The sequence below is a fragment of the Saccopteryx leptura genome, chromosome 1, assembly GCF_036850995.1.
Source record: "Saccopteryx leptura isolate mSacLep1 chromosome 1, mSacLep1_pri_phased_curated, whole genome shotgun sequence".
In the NCBI taxonomy this organism is placed as follows: domain Eukaryota; kingdom Metazoa; phylum Chordata; class Mammalia; order Chiroptera; family Emballonuridae; genus Saccopteryx; species Saccopteryx leptura.
Window position 1 is genome coordinate 50,602,499 of NC_089503.1, and position 16,544 is coordinate 50,619,042.

The 16,544-nt window shown below is 41.8% G+C and overlaps 1 protein-coding gene across 3 annotated transcripts in view; it reads right to left on the bottom strand.

The window, feature by feature from the left end:
• ZNF143 (zinc finger protein 143) overlaps positions 1–16,544 on the bottom strand; it is a 62,626-nt gene that overhangs the window by 18,934 nt on the left and 27,148 nt on the right. For all 3 annotated transcript variants that reach the window (XM_066365998.1, XM_066366005.1, XM_066365990.1), the window contains exons 8-12: positions 13,964–14,083; positions 11,358–11,433; positions 10,345–10,470; positions 6,299–6,478; positions 832–1,059 (exon numbers count right to left, since the gene is read on the bottom strand). In XM_066365998.1, the coding sequence (XP_066222095.1) occupies positions 832–1,059; positions 6,299–6,478; positions 10,345–10,470; positions 11,358–11,433; positions 13,964–14,083 (730 nt within the window). The remainder of the gene's footprint in view (positions 1–831; positions 1,060–6,298; positions 6,479–10,344; positions 10,471–11,357; positions 11,434–13,963; positions 14,084–16,544) is intronic.

Consider the following 16,544-nt stretch of genomic DNA (forward strand, 5'->3'; position numbering starts at 1 on the left):
TATCCCTCTCTCTGACTCTGTAAAAAATAAAAAAAGTTTATTCTTATTGAAACGAATGTTTTTGTCTCCCACAATACTATCTAATAGCATACAAATGAACTAAGAATTATTTCGAAGAGCCTCACTGCTCTATGACTAAGATCAACACCCTTAACAACACCCTTAACAACACCCTTAACATACCCCAATAACCTAGCTGCCCTGCCGGCTCTCCAGCCTCATTTCGTGCCATTTTTTCAGGTAGCAGTGCCATGCTGGCCGGCTTCCTTCAGTCTCCAATTTAACCTCAGGTTTTTTTCTCCATGTGCCATTCCCTCTACTGTGTATTCTGGCCTGACCTGTGGTGGCGCAGTGAGTCAAGCATCAACCTGGAATGCTGAGGTCCCCAGTTCGAGACCTTGGGCTTGTCCAGTCAAGGCACATACAAGAAGCAACTAAGAGATGATGCTTCCAGCTCCTCCCTTCCCCCTGCCTTTCTCTCTGTTCTCTCTCTAAAAAAAAGAAAAAAGAAGAAAGAAATGTATTCTGGCCTTTGCTTCGTTTTCCCTCCCCTCAACCTGCCTCTCCATGTAGTTAACCCTCTAGATATCTCCAAAAACTCACTTTCTCAGGGAAGCGTTCTCTACTGTCCAGTCTAGACAAAGTGACCTTCTTATATATCCTAAAGCACCAAGTACCTTTCTTTGATAGCACTTATCACAATTGTAAATTATATAGTTGTGTTATTTGAATGAAACTATATGATTTGAGAAAATACTATGAATCATAAATTATGTTCATTACTGTTGATTTTCAAACACAGAGACAGGTAATACTAGATAAAATCCTTACCTGGGGGAGGCTCAAAGAAGGCTTCCTGCTCCTCCTCGATTGGCTCAGTGTCATTGTGGGCAGTCCGTTTGTGCATGGCCAGTGTGGAGATCTGCTTATATGTCTTCCCACAGTGGTTACAGTTGTATGGTTTGGAGTGAGTGTGCACAACATGATGTTTATACAAACTGGAATATTCTGTAAATCTTTTGTCACACCCAGGGACTGTACAAACATATGGCTTTTCACCTAAGAGCAGCACCAAAATAAATAATAAATTAATTTAAAACAACAATAATAGCCTGACCAGGCGGTGGCGCAGTGGAGGGAGTGTTGGACTGGGATGTGGAGGACCCAGGTTTGAGACCCCGAGGTCGCCAGCTTAAGTGCAGGCTCATCTGGTTTGGGCAAGGCTCACCAGCTTGAGCCCAGGGTCACTGGCTCGAGCAAGGGGTCACTCGGTCTGCTGAAGACCCACGGTCAAGGCATATATGATAAGTCAATCAATGAACAACTAAGGAACCACAGCAAAGAATTGATGTTTCTCATCTCTCTCCCTTCCTGTCTGTCTGTCCCTGTCTGACCCTCTCTCTGACTCTCTCTGTCTCTGCCTCCGAAAAAAAATAAATAAATAAACTTTTACATAGGAAGGAAATAAAGGCATAATTATTCCATACCTGGGGTGTGGTGTTTGGGAGTAAGTCTAAACTGACAAAAAGTAGTTGCCAAATCCTTTTCTATCCTGCCTAGAGATAACACACAAGAAAAGACTCCCGCCTGACCAGGCGGTGGTGCAGTGGATAGAAAGTCAGACTGGGATGTGGAAGACCCAGGTTCGAGACCCCGAGATCGCCAGCTTGAGCGCAGGCTCATCTGGCTTGAACAAAAAGCTCACCAGCTTGGACTCAAAGTCGCTGGCTCAAGCAAGGGGTTACTTGGTCTGCTGAAGGCCCGCGGTCAAGACACATATGAGAAAGCAATCAATGAACAACTAAGGTGTCACAACGGCAACGAAAACCTGATGATTGATGCTTCTTATCTCTCCGTTCCTGTCTGTCTTTCCCTATCTTTCCCTCTCTCTGACTCTGTTTCTGTCCCTATAAAAAAAAAAAAATTGCTTAAAAAAAAAAAAAAGAAGATTCCCTAACAATGCTTTTGATTTGGGTAAAAGGTAGTGTGCACCCTGAATGTTGTCCTGTGTCTCAATATCATTTTCCCCTTAATTTCAAGGGATGAGAAAATTAAGAATGGACATGCTGTCCAGTTTAACTCTAAGCTTTTTTATTTATTTTATTATTATTTTTTTTTTATTTATTCATTTTTTTAGAGAGGAGAGGGAGAGACAGAGAGAGAGAGAGAGAGAGGAGAGACAGAGAGAGAAGGGGGGGAGGAGCTGGAAGCATCAACTCCCATATGTGCCTTGACCAGGCAAGCTTAGGGTTTCGAACCAGCAACCTCAGCATTTCCAGGTCGACGCTTTATCCACTGCGCCACCACAGTTCAGGCCAACTCTAAGCTTTATAAAAACAATTTTTTTTCCAATGATTGAGAGAGAGTTGGAGAGAAGAAAAGAGAAGGGCGTTGGAAGGGGGAGAGAGAGAGAAGCATCAATTCATTGTTCCACTGAGCTGTTCCATTTAGTTGTGCACTCATTGATTGCTTCTCCTACATGCCCTGACTGGAAATTGAACCCAGCACCTAGGGGCGCTGAGTATGCTTTACCCACTGAGTCACCCAGCCAGGGTCTAACTTTAAGCTTTGATAAAAACTGTAATTTGCCTGACCAGGCGGTGGCGCAGTGGATAGAGCGTCAGACTGGGATGCCGAGGATCCAGGTTCGAGACCCCAAGGTCGCCAGCTTGAGCGTGGGCTCATCTGGTTTGAGTAAAAAGCTCACCAGCTTGGACCCAGGGTCGCTGCCTCAAGCAAAGGGTTACTCAGTCTGCTGAAGGCTAGCAGTCAAGGCATATATGAGAAAGCAATCAATGAACAACTAAGGTGTCGCAATGCGCAACAAAAAACTAATGATTGATGCTTCTCATCTCTCCGTTCCTGTCTTTCTGTCCCTCTCTCTGCTCTCTCTGACTCTCTCTCTGTAAAAAAAAACAAAAAACAAAAACCTCCATGTACCAATTACCCAGCTTTAACTCTCAACTCATGGCCAATATTGTCTCATTCATTCATTACGCACCCCCTCCTTCCTGCCCTAGATTATTCTGGAACAGCTCCAGAAGGCGTTTCATTGCATCTATAAATATTCAGATATATCCGAAAGATTCTTTTTAAAAAAAGAAAAAAATTAACAATAATTACTTAGTATCATAAACTATCTGAACAGTATTAATATATGGTGATGGTGGGGATCTAAAACTAAAAGCAAACTGGAATGAATTAACCTAATTGTGGTGTAAGTGAATACTTTATAGTACACTGCACTGAAGGGGTTGGGGTGGGGGAGAATGAATACACTAATTAAGGTAACTTGTACACAACAGTATTTGACTAACAAGCTCAGTATTTGACTATTGCTCTCTCTTGGACTATGTTGTGGGCAGGCGGAGGGGGACTGCAAACAAATCTTCAACTCTTTTAAACAGGCCTGTTTATTATAGTGGCATGGACAAAGCAATTCTGAAACTATATATTTTAGATGTAATAAAAGATTGAGTAAGACCTGACCTGTGGTAGTGCAGTGAAAAGTGTTGACCTGCAATGCTGAGGTTGTCAGTTTGAAAGCCCAGACTTGCCTAGTCAAAGCACATACCAGAAGCAACTACTATGAGTTGATGCTTCCTGCTCCTCCATGCCCTTTCTCTCTCTCAACTCTCTAAAATCAATAAATAAAATCTTAAAAAAAAAAAGATTAAGTAAGTACACATGTCAATGCTGTTGGAGGCCATAGTTCTTGCTGTAGAAGGAACATAAATATGTAGAATGGGGGGAAAAAAGAGCTCTGTCAGATGAACTGCATTGGAGGTATTGGTGTAAACTCATATAATTCCTAAAATGTGTGTATTTCTAAATGTGTGTATACAGATGCACGTCCTACTTTTTTCTCATTTTACACCTTCCTTGGGTAACTGCATCTTTTCCCATGGTTCTAAACAGTAAAACCACCCACAAATGGTGAAATCTCATACTAATGTACTCTGTAATATAAGTCTTGGACATAAAGTAATTGGAGATCACCTCCTGTCCTCTGTCTAGTCCCATTCTCAAAGCAGGGCAGGTTAATGTTATTTTCTTCTCTCTTTTTTTTTTTTTTTGGCAGAGCCACAGAGAGAGTCAGAGAGAGGAACAGACAGACAAGAAGGGAGAGAGATGAGAAACATCAATTCTTTGTTGCAGTATCTTAGTTGTTCATTGGCTGCTTTCTCATATGTGCCTGGACTGGGTGGCTATAACAGAGCGAGTGACCCCTTGCTCAAGACAGTGACCTTGGGCTTCAAGCCAGTGACCATAGGTCATGTCTACAATCCCACGCTCAAGCTAGTGACCTGCGCTCACGTTGGTGAGTCTGCATTCAAGCTGGATAAGCCCATGCTCAAGCCAGCGACCTCAGGGTTTTGAACCTGGGTCCTCCGCATCCCAGTCTGACACTCTATCCAATGCACTACTGCCTGGTCAGGCATTGTTCTTATCTTAGTAGATGGCTGCGAGGAGAGATGTGGTGAAGGTAAAGCCAAGCAGTAAAGAGGGCAATTCCAACACAGAAAACTGGCCATATTCATATTTATGTTGGAGCATAAACAGCCACTAGATGGCACCAAACCATAGTCAAGGGGTAAAGGGATTTGAATTGGGCTTCTGAACCCCCTTACTGACTAGTGGCCTGCCTCAACTGGGTGTTCTGATAAACCTTACAAGATGGAGCAGCATTACTCTTTACACTCCACTTACAGCATAATGTGGGCATTCACTGTTTCATATATTTGATGATCATTAGCCAATCCTTTCTTCCAGGCCAGAACTATATCTTAAGTCAGACCAACATTTATCACTACCTACCGGATCTCTCTACTTCAATGATTCTCAATCATTTATGCATGTAAAAGACTTGGTGAGTTGAGTTTTTTGTTTTTGTTTTTGACTTGGTGAGTTTTTAAAATACACTGATACCTGGGCCTCACCCCAGTGAAATTATGTTAAAATCTTTACCCACAGAATTTGGGAAATCAGTCTATTTTTTAAAGGCAAATCCAATGTGCAGCCACATTTGAGAGTACTGCTCTACCTGAATGTTCCAAAGATCAGTATGGTCAAATTTAATGTAATCATCCCTTTTCTAATTTGCTCAAAAAAAGTTTACTGAATGGCAAACTTTCAGAAAATAGGTTTATATTCCACTACTTTAAATGGGAAAAATGTTTTCCCAGCCCATGTAAAAACCCCAGCCAATTTCCTCAAATACCATACATACGGAAAAAGCTCCTAATATCTACATAATATGAAGCACTTAAAACACCAATTACCTAATACTCAACAAACTCATAAGTAGGTATATGTTTGTATGTAACACATAAGGAGCTTGACCAGGCAGTGGCACCGTGGATAGAACATTGGACTGGATGCGAAGGACCCAGATTCGAAACCCTGAGGTCGCCGGCTTGAGCGTGGGCTCATCCAGCTTGAGCACGGGTTCACCAGCTTGAACCCAAGGTTGCTGGCTTGAGCAAGGGGTCACTCGCTCTGCTGTAGCCCCCCGGTCAAGGCACATATGAGAAAGCAATCATGAACAACTAAGGTGCCACAATGAAGAATTGATGTTTTTCATCTCTCTCCCTTCCTGTTTGTTCCTATCTGTCCCTATCTCTGACTCTGTCAAAAAACAACGATAAAAAAACATAAGGATATGGCATTGTATCGAATAAGAATTTTGTTTTCCTTCTACATTGCAAAGGTGTATTGTAATTAAAAAATAATTAAAAAAAAATATCTTAGAGATATAAAAAGAATGGAAATTGCCTCCAGTCATATGGAGCCACCCAATGTTCTCTGAGTAAGTCATGCTTTTTCATACCTTTGTGCTTTACCTATGACATTTCCCTTGCCAGGAATAGCCTTTCTCTGCCTAGCGAACTTTAGGACTCAGTCTGAAAGTCAAATTCCCCTTAAAGCCTTCCCTGGATGCTTCTCCCAGAGATGGCTGCTCCCCTCTACTCTCACAGCATCTTGCTCATGTAAGTGGGAGACACTCTGAAGCAATTATCTGTGTCTTATCTCTCCTCAACTCAACTGTCCTTGACAATGTCTTATCTGTCTCTGTATCTCTTATGCCTAGCAGGACAACACAGAGCAGATACTCAATAACTGTTGAATAAATGAATGTATAAATGCTAAGGTGAAGTGTTTTTTTTTAATTGCTTAATCCCTCTCCACCATGTCAAGTGGTAGGAAGGCGGGAAGCAATTACTTACAAAGTTTAGGGAAGAGGCAGGAGTTAAATTGAGCTTGAAAGTTACAAGAGCAAGAAATCATAGACTGTTACCTGTGTGTATCCTCACATGGTTTTTATAATTGGTTGCACTGGCAAATGCCCTTCCACATCCTGGTTCTGTGCAGTAATAAGGTCTTTCTCCTGTGTGTGTCCTAATATGCACTTTTCTAATATTTGATGTTGTAAAAGATCGACCGCAGCCTTCAAAGTGACATTTAAAGGGTCTTTCTCCTGGAAAAAAAAGGGGGGAAATAAATTAAATGGTACAAAAACACATAGAAAATTGGAATGGCTTATCCTTCAATTCTGCGTAGGGTGATGCTCAAGACTCTAGTATATAAGCTTAAAGCTTCCCTTTCAGATTGTTTCTTTTTTATTTTCTCCAATAAATAGCATCTTCTACTCCAAACTTAAATTTACATAGAAAAAAACCTGAATAGTATTCAAAACTCTTAACTGACTACATGACTCTCCAAAATGGAATCATTCAGAGGGGCATATTAAAAAATAAGCTGAGAAAAGCAAAGTAAGAAATGTCATTAAGAACAGGATTAAGTTAGAACCCAAGATTAAATTAGGACAACTCTAAAATTCCCTAAAAGCCTACTTCCTACTTTATTCTATAAGACCTTGAAGGAATATAATTTCTGGTCTTTTTAAATCTAGTGTCTAGTATGTAATATGCATTAAAAATCCTTGCTGAATATATTATGATTCTATTACTTTAATCTTTCAAAAAAAGTCTACTTTCCCAACTATATTCCCCTTTTTTTTTGTGACAGAGACAGAGAGAGTCAGAGAAAGGGACAGACAGGGACAGACAGGAAGGGAGAGAGATGAGAAGCATCAATTCTTCGTTGGGGCACCTTAGTGGTTAATTGATTGCTTTCTTATATGTGCCTTGACTTGGGGGGGGGGGCGCTACAGCAGACCAAGTGACCCCTTGCTCGAACCAGCAACTTTAGGCTCAAGCTGGCAACCTCGGGGTCTCGAACCTGGGTCCTCCGCTTCCCAGTCCAGTGCTCTATCCACTGCAACACAGCCTGATCAGGTTATTTCTTTTCTTCATATTTGCTTTATAAAACCTCAGAACTCAAAGGGCCTTTAAACTGTCAAGCAGAAAACAGCCTTTGCTTTTGATTCCCATGTGCTCTTTTCTCAAATGAGCTTAAATAAAGCAAACAATTTCTGGGATAGAAAAAAAAACCCCTCTCTATATAAATGTGTGTGTGTAAATTAAAAAGATACAGATATTTTATTTATCTATCTATTTTTTTCTTTTAGTAAAGTAAAATTATGATTTACCTGTAGATGGAAACAATTCCAAAAGATTTCTGCCCTCAAGTATGAAATCAGTTAAAAAGCAGCAGCAATCTTTGATCCTTTTTAACTGATTTTTTTTTGAGAGAAAGAAAGAAAGAGAAACATGGATTTGTTGTTTTACTTATTTATGCATTCACTGGTTGATTCTTTTTTCATTTAATTTACTTATTGATTTAGAGAGAGAGGAAGGGGGAGAGAGAGAGAAAGAAACATCAATCTGTTCCTATAGATGCGCTGACCAGGGATTAAACCTGCAACCTTGGTGTTGGGATGATGCTCTAACCAACCCGGCCAGGGCTTTGATAATTTCTTTAATGAGAGTTGTGTTCAATACATTAACCTAAGAAGAACAAAGAGTTTATCTTGAGTAAATCCCTTCTCTTCTCTGGATCTAAAAATGACTGCTAACATTTTCCCAACTCTGACATGCTAAGATACCAAGCATTCTAATCCTTTTCATGTGCTACTCCTCCCACTCTGTAGCACTTTGCTTTGTTTATGCACTAAAATCACTTGTGTTTATACTAGACCGCCTTGAATCCTCTTACTCAATCCAACATTATACCAATGCAAATACTCATAATTTTAAAACCACATGAATATGTGATATGCTGAATGAATACTACTAAAGGAATCACAATTCTGATGTTTTGACCAAATATTAATGGAACTAGATTATGGTTTTATGTAACTTTTATATTGAGGCCTTGGCCAGTTGGCTCAGTGGATCGAGTATCAGCCTGGCTTATGGACATCCTGGATTCAATCCCTGGTCAGGGCACATAAGAGAAGAGACCATCTGCTTCTCTTCCCCTCCATCTTCCCCTTCTGCCCTTCCTCCCTTCCTGCAGCCAGTGGCTTGATTGGTTCGAGCGTTGGCCCTGGGTACTGAGGATAGCTCGGGTGGTCTGAGCATCAGCCCTGGGCACTGAGGATAGCTGGGTTGATTCAAGCATCGGCCCCAGATGGGGGCTCCTGGGTGGATCCCTGTTGAGGAGAATGTGGGGGGGCCTATCTCCTCTCTTCTCACTTAAAAACGAAACAAAACAAAAATCTTTTTTTTTTTTTTTTTTTTTTTTTTCATTTCTGAAGCTGGAAACGGGGAGAGACAGTCAGACAGACTCCCGCATGCGCCCGACCGGGATCCACCCGGCACGCCCACCAGGGGCGATGCTCTGCCCACCAGGGGGCGATGCTCTGCCCATCCTGGGCGTCGCCATATTGCGACCAGAGCCACTCTAGCGCCTGAGGCAGAGGCCAAGGAGCCATCCCCAGCGCCCGGGCCATCTTTGCTCCAATGGAGCCTTGGCTGCGGGAGGGGAAGAGAGAGACAGAGAGGAAAGCGCGGCGGAGGGGTGGAGAAGCAAATGGGCGCTTCTCCTGTGTGCCCTGGCCGGGAATCGAACCCGGGTCCTCCGCACGCTAGGCCGACGCTCTACCGCTGAGCCAACCGGCCAGGGCCACAAAAATCTTTTATATAGAAAGTTGGCATTATATAGCAAATCTAAATAGAATTTGCAGGAGCTTGGAAACGTTCCTCATACAATGGATAAAAAAGTGCATGAAACAGAAGCACAGGCCTACACCTTTGTTCCTGAACATTATAAAGTAAAGCCAATTTTGGATCATATTTAAACTAAAAGTTAAACTGTAATGTCTGGAATGATCTGCCAGAAATTTGCAAAACTGTTTCAAAATGCTTAGAAATATTTGGGGACAAACATCATACTATTTAAAACATCTGAAGTAAAATCTCAAACAAAATTATCTTGTGCTTTATTACTTAGTCAACAGCTTATAATAGCAACTAATCAACAGTTCCTGAAATTCTTCCAGCTCTGATCCAAAGTAAATAATTATCTCGATAACACCAATTCTACAAATAATCAAGTACAAGGAAGAGAGAGGAGGGAAGACAAGAACAAAGGGTCCTTTTTAAAAAGGAAAGAAGAAAATTTAAAAGGGAGAAGAAATGATCACAAGGAGTTAACAAACCTCTTTCTGTGGAGCTGTCAAGGGCTCAGACTCTTTAGCAGCAGCTTAATGCATGAGAAACAATACAAAATTGAGAAGCAACTGGGTGCATTAAGTTCTTTTTTTTGCGTGTGTGAGAGACAGACAGACAGGAAGAGAGAGAGAGATGAGAAGCATCAACTTGTAGTTGTGGCACTTTTAGTTGTTCATTGATTGCCTCTCATATGTGCCTTGACTCAGAGGTCCTAGCTGAGCCAGTGACCCCTTGCTCAAGCCAGCAGCCTTGGGCTCAAGACAGCAACCTTTGGGCTTCAAGCCAATGACCTTTGGACTCAAGCCAGTGACCATGGGATCATGGCTACAATCCCATGCTCTGACTGGTGACCCTGAGCTCAAGCTGGCAACCGTGGGGTTTCAAATCTGGGTCCTCGGCAACCCAGATCGATGCTGTATCCACTGTGCCACAACTGGTCAGATGTTACCTTAGGTTCTGGTCTCAGTTGAGCTACTAAGTAGATGTATAAACCTAGGTAAAGAAGTCTATTACTTAGATAATCCCTAAAAACTGAGAGTGTTGGTGGTCTAGAGCCATTGTTAATCTTTTTGGCACATATACCCATTTAAGAATCTATGGGCTCTCATCCTGGAAAGAACCATACATGCACAAATGGCAAACTGCATGACGTTTCAGAGTTCAAGAGAAACCCTTGATGACTCCCTGAAACTCTTCCAGAGACTCCTTCCCCAAGTCCCCTCCCTCCCGGTAAGAACTGCCTGGATAGATTTGTTTACACCAGTACCTGTATGAGTTCTGATATGTTTCTGTAGATCTCCTGAAGTTTTGAATGATTTAGTACAATTATCTTCTGAACACCGATATGGCTTTTCTCCTGTATGAGTTCTGACATGACTTTTTAATCCATAACCTTTAAGAAAAATTTAAAAGAAATTTAATTATATCATGTTTAAACTATTAAAAAATATAGTAAACACCAAGGATATAATACTAGACAAGCACAATAGAATAATTATTAAAAATGTACCAGAGGCCTGACCTGTGGTGGCGCAGTGGATAAAGCGTCAACCTGGAAACACTGAGGTTGCCGGTTCAAAACCCTGGGCTTGCCTGGTCAAGGCACATATGGGAGTTGATGCTTCCTGCTCCTCCCCCCTTCCCTCTTTTTCTCTCCCCTCTCTATAATGAATAAATAAAGTCTTTAAAAAATAAATAAATAAAATAAAATAAAAATGTACCAGAATGTGACAACTCAGGACTATCATGCTGAAAATTCAATAGTTTCATTTCTGTCTAGAAGGGGTGTGTCCTTTTTGTTAAAGTGCCCCAATCTTATTAGATATTCATAACTCATAATCCAAAAGTGTTAAGTGGAATCGAGGTATGGAATGAGGAACAGGACGGAAGTCAAGAGGCCTAGTACTGGTCCTGGCCCTGCTGGATGTGTCCCTGGGCAGGCCCATTCCACTGCTGAGTCCCAGTTCCCCATGGTCCCCTAAGGCCTGTTCTAATGTTAAATTCTGCATCAGCTTTTCCAGCTCAGGTTTTATTTTCCCTGATAAAAGAAAGCACGGTGTGGAGTGAAACACTGAAATAAAGCTAGCCTAAGGAGAAAAATGGGGAAAGAGAGAGAGAGAGAGAGAGAATAGAGCAAACAGGAGATAGTTAAGGGAGAGTGAAAAACTGATCATTGTGTGTATGCTAATTCAGACAAAGCCAGGGCCTGTTCCTGCCTCTGGCCTACCTGTGCTTGACCCCCAAGTGAAACCAAGAAACAAAGAAAACTCATGTTTTTACCTGTTGCAAATGCTTTCCCACAGCCTGGATGCTCACATTGATAAGGCCGGTCTCCTGTGTGTGACCTCTCATGAACCTGTCATTAAAACACAGGCATGATTCTATTTCCTTTAGGCATTCCTCAGGTAGATAGATGGTCTCAACATAGACCTATGTTTATTTGTTGCTGAATTATTTTGTTGTTTGTATGTTATTAAGGAAAAAAAAGATAACTTTTCTCAAAAACTACAGTTAAATAGCCTGACCAGGCGGTGGCGCAGTGGATAAAGCGTCGGACTGGGATGCTAAGGACCCAGGTTCGAGACCCCAAGGTCGTCAGCTTGAGTGCGGGCTCATCTGGTTTGAGCAAAGCTCACCAGCTTGGACCCAAGGTTGCTGGCTCAAGCAAGGGATTACTCAGCCTGCTGAAGGCCCGCGGTCAAGGCACATATGAGAAAGCAATCAATGAACAACTAAGGTGTCGCAATGCGCAGCAAAAAAAAACTAATGGTTGATGCTTCTCATCTCTCCGTTCCTGTCTAACCCTCTCTCTGACTCTCTCTCTGTCTCTGTAAAAAAAACAACAAAAAACCAAAACTACAGTTAAATAATTAATTCTCAATTTAGACCAAAATGATATATTTTAAGAAGTACTCATCTGAAACAGAAACAGTGGAGGCCTGAGTTTTTCTAGAGTGGTCAAAAATGTCTGTCTGAAACGTATACACGGTGAGAGCTCCGAGCAGAATGTAAGCAGAGGCTATTCAATGTTAGGTTAAGAGTGATCAGGCTGCCTGACCTGTGGTGGCGCAGTGGATAAAGCGTTAACCTGGAACACTGAGGCTGCCGGATCGAAACCCTAGGCTTGTCCGGTCAAGGCACATATGGGAGTTGATGCTTCCTGCTCCTCCCCCCGCTCCCCCCTCCTCTCTAAAATGAATAAAAAAAAAAAGTGATCAGGCTGCTGCTAGAGGGTCCTCAAACTAAGGCAAGGCTTCACCACTACTTGCCTCTCTAAGCCTCAAAATCCTCTCTGTAAAGTGGGGACATAACAGTATCTACCATTTGCTGTGACGAATGATAATGATTTACTGAACTTCTACCATATACCATATACCAGGCCATTCTTTTCAGAACTTTATATGTATACTTTCATTTAATTGTCACGACCACTCTACAAGGGATGTACATTTTATCATCCAATTTTTAAAAAATTTATTTATTGGCCCTGGCCTGTTGGCTCAGTGGTAGAGCGTCGGCCTGGCGTGCAGGAGTCCCGGGTTTGATTCCCGGCCAGGGCACACAGGAGAAGAGCCCAGCTGCTTCCACCCCTCCCCCTCTCCTTCCTCTGTGTCTCTCTCTCCCCCTCTCGCAGCCGAGGCTCCATTGGATCAAAAGATGGCCCGGGCACTGAGGATGGCTCTGTGGCCTCTGCCTCAGGCGCTAGAGTGACTCTGGTCGCAACAGAGCGACGCCCAGATGGGCAGAGCATCGCCCCCTGGTGGGCGTGCCGGGTGGATCCCCGTCAGGCGCATGCAGGAGTCTGTCTGACTGCCTCCCCATTTCTGGCTTTGGAAAAATATCCCCCCAAAAATAATAAAAAATTATTGGCCCTGGCCTGTTGGCTCAGTGGTAGAGCATCGGCCTGGCATGCGGGAGTCCTGGGTTCGATTCCCAGCCAGGGCACACAGGAGAGGCGCCCATCTGCTACTCCGCCCCTCCCCCTCTCCTTCCTCTCTGTCTCTCTCTTCTCCTCCCGCAGCCGAGGCTCCACTGAAGCAAGGTTTGCCTGGGTGCTGAGGATGGCTCTGTGGCCTCTGCCTCAGGCGCTAGAATGGCTCTGATTGCTGCAGAGCGATGCCCCAAGATGGGCAGAGCATCGCCCCCAGGTGGGCATGCCGGGTGGATCCCGGTCAGGCGCATGCAGGAGTCTGTCTGACTACCTCCCCGTTTCCAGCTTTGGAAAAATACAAAAAAAAAAAAAAGAAATTATTAATTTTAGAGAGAGAGGTAGTGAGAGAGACAGAGAGACAGAAACATTGATCTGTTCCTGTATGTGGCATAAGCAGGGATCGAACCCACAATCTTTGCATTTTGGGACAATGCTCTAACCAATTGAGCTCTCTGGCCAGGGCTCATCCAATTTTATAGATAAGGAAAATGAGGGCTTTAAGGTTGCTGTTCCAAATATGCTAAATGTATACTTCCTGCCACAATGTAAGTTATTAAAATTGTTAGCTATTACTTTTGAGTAATAATATATTGTGTGTAGCAACAGGACAAAGTAGCACCAGCTTTTGCTAGATTTTAGCAAATCACTGTTAACAGAGTGATTACACATAGTGCTCAAATATGTATAAAATTTCACATTTGACAAAAATGAATTTAAATACATAGAGTATTGACCATGTGCCAGTAGGGAGACAGAGATGAATAAACAGTGCCAGCCCTCGAAAAGTTGACATTTTCTAAAATCTGCACAGGTTTTTGTGTGTCTTAGTGTGAGTGTGTGTCAATGTCTTGATAAGTCGGGATAACAATGGCATTTGGATGCTACAAGTATATCATGTTGGCATTTAATGTCCTAGGTAGTCTCATAACTAGATTCAGCATTTCTTTATATATACCTTAAGATGATGAGCTGTTGTATATAGTTTTCCACATCCATCATATTCACATCGAAATGCCTTCTCTCCACTCTGTTGAGATTTAGCAGTTACTCTTGTTGTATGTCCTTGTAAGACAATCTAAAAAAAAAGTATAATTTAAATTATTTAAACAGAGGTAAAATAGGAGAAATTACTCTTTTCAGAATAAAATACATAAAACAGTAATGTAGGTTTCCAGACTGAGGCCATCATTTTACAAAGATTCTATCATGCTGAGCAAGTTAGTAGAATTCTGTTCCATGGCTAACGTCAGTGGCTCTAGACGAAGTCCAAAGCAGATCCAGAAGGAGTATAACTAGAGCTCTTAGACCTACAACAGCCCCCGTACGCACAGGGGACATATTCCAAGGTATCTCAGTAGATACCTGAAACCATGGATCAGACCAAACCTTCTATACACCGTGTTTTCTTCTACATATACAGAGTTATGATAAAGTTTAATTTATAAACTAGGCACAGAAAGAGGTGAACAACAATAACTAATAATAAAATAGAACATGTATAACAATATAATGTAATAAAGTTATGGAAATGTAGTCTCTCTAAATATCTCATTGTGTTGCAATCACTCCTCTTATGATGATGACATTGTGACATGATAAAGTGCCTTATTAGGTTGAGAAGTATCAACTTTCACTTAAAGGAAGCACTTTGTGGCTTCCGTCTGGCATATATGAATTGTCAGCATCATTACTCTTGCCCTTTAGGGACATTATTGAGTAAAGTAAGGCCATTATTAAATAAAATATTATAAGTACTATAATACATGACAGTCAATCTGATAACAGACAGCTATTAAGTGACAAACAGGTAGGCAGTGTATACAGCATGGATACCCTGGACAAAGGGATGATCCACATCCTAGGCAGAATGAAGCAGGACAGCATGAGGTTTCATCATGCTACATCGTGCAATTGAAACTTATGAATCGTTCATTTCTGAAATTTTCCATTTAATATTTTCAGACTGCAGTTGACCATGGGTAACTGAAGCTACAGTTAAGGGGAGACTACTGTAGTGCTTGAAGACATATATCCTAAAAATGATGTAAAAACCATTTTCAACTTCAAATGATAAACTAGAAATGGTCCTCACCTTAGTAGGGCTCTCAATAGTGAAATTATTTCTCTAGTTAGTGAAATTATCCAATAAATTAGGGATTATACAGAGCATAACAACTGCTATCACAGCATTCCATGCAAAGGGGGATAAAACTGGAAAGTGGGTAGAGATTCAGGTTAGGGTGTGCTGTTTAGCGGTGAAATCTGAAGGCTGAAGAGGGGTGGGGAGAACATTTCAGACAGAAGGAATAGTATGACCAAATGTATGAAGTGTATCTAAAAGATATAGAAAATATGAAAGTACTATGTCTATATAATAGATAACACAAAAAAGAAAGAAAAATTTAGAACCACATTTGGGAAGAGCTTTAGATGCCATTCGGAAGAGTAAGTCTAGATAATAATAGCAAAAGAAAGGTGTTAGAATTTTTAAAGTAACGAATTGACCAAGGTTGGGGAGGGGGGAGAGGAGGAAAGAGAGGGAGAGAGAGAGGGAGAGAGGGGGAGAGAGGAGAGAGAGGGAGAGGGGAGAGAGAGAGAGAGGAGGGGAGAGAAGGGGAGAGGGGGGGAGAGAGAGGGAGAGGAGGGGAGAGAGGGGGAGAGGGGTGGGGAGAGAGGAGTATCAGGCTGTTTCTGCACGTGCCCTGACCGGGGATCAAACTAGCAACTTCTGCATTTCGGGATGACACTCTAACAAACAGAGCTATTCAGCTAAGGCAGGTTTGTGTTTCAGAAAGAGAACTCTGGTAATGGTGTGAAACAGACTGAAAGACAAAAGAGCCAAGGAGACTAAAAAGAATTTTTGGATAATCATCAATATGGAAGGAAAAAGTAATGAAAACCAGCCTAGGACTATGACTGAGGAACAGAAAACAAAAGCAGATTCTGCAGATTTTTTAAAGGGTGAAAATAGGCAGAATCCAAAATTCAAAAGCTAAATTAATAAGCTAGTGTTATAACGGGTATTTCAGGGTTACACAGTAGTGGATATATACAGTCTTTGTCAAAAGAAAAATAACATGACATATTATCCCAAGGGAAATGTCTCAAGGTCAATTTAGAAACCAACACCAATGAAATGCTAATTAGTTTCTAAAACCATCTACAGACAATGACTTCACTATTTCTGCTAAATGCATGTTCTGAGAACTAAGAGAGAACCTCAGCCCTGCTGCCCGGCCTGCGGTGGCACAGTGGATAAAGCCTCGACCTGGAACGCCGAAGTTGCTGGTTCAAAGCTCCAGGCTTGCCTGGTCAAGGCACATATGAGAAGCAAATGATCCCCATTCTTTCCCCTTTCTCTCTCTAAAATCAATAAATAAAAATTTAAAAAAAAAAGAGAGAGAGAGATAACCTAAACTCTGCAATATATTCATGTGTGACCTTGTGCAAGTCATGTAAGGCCTGTTTACTGTCTGTATAAAAGGACATATATATGTGTATGTATATATATATATATATATAAATTTTTTAAAAAT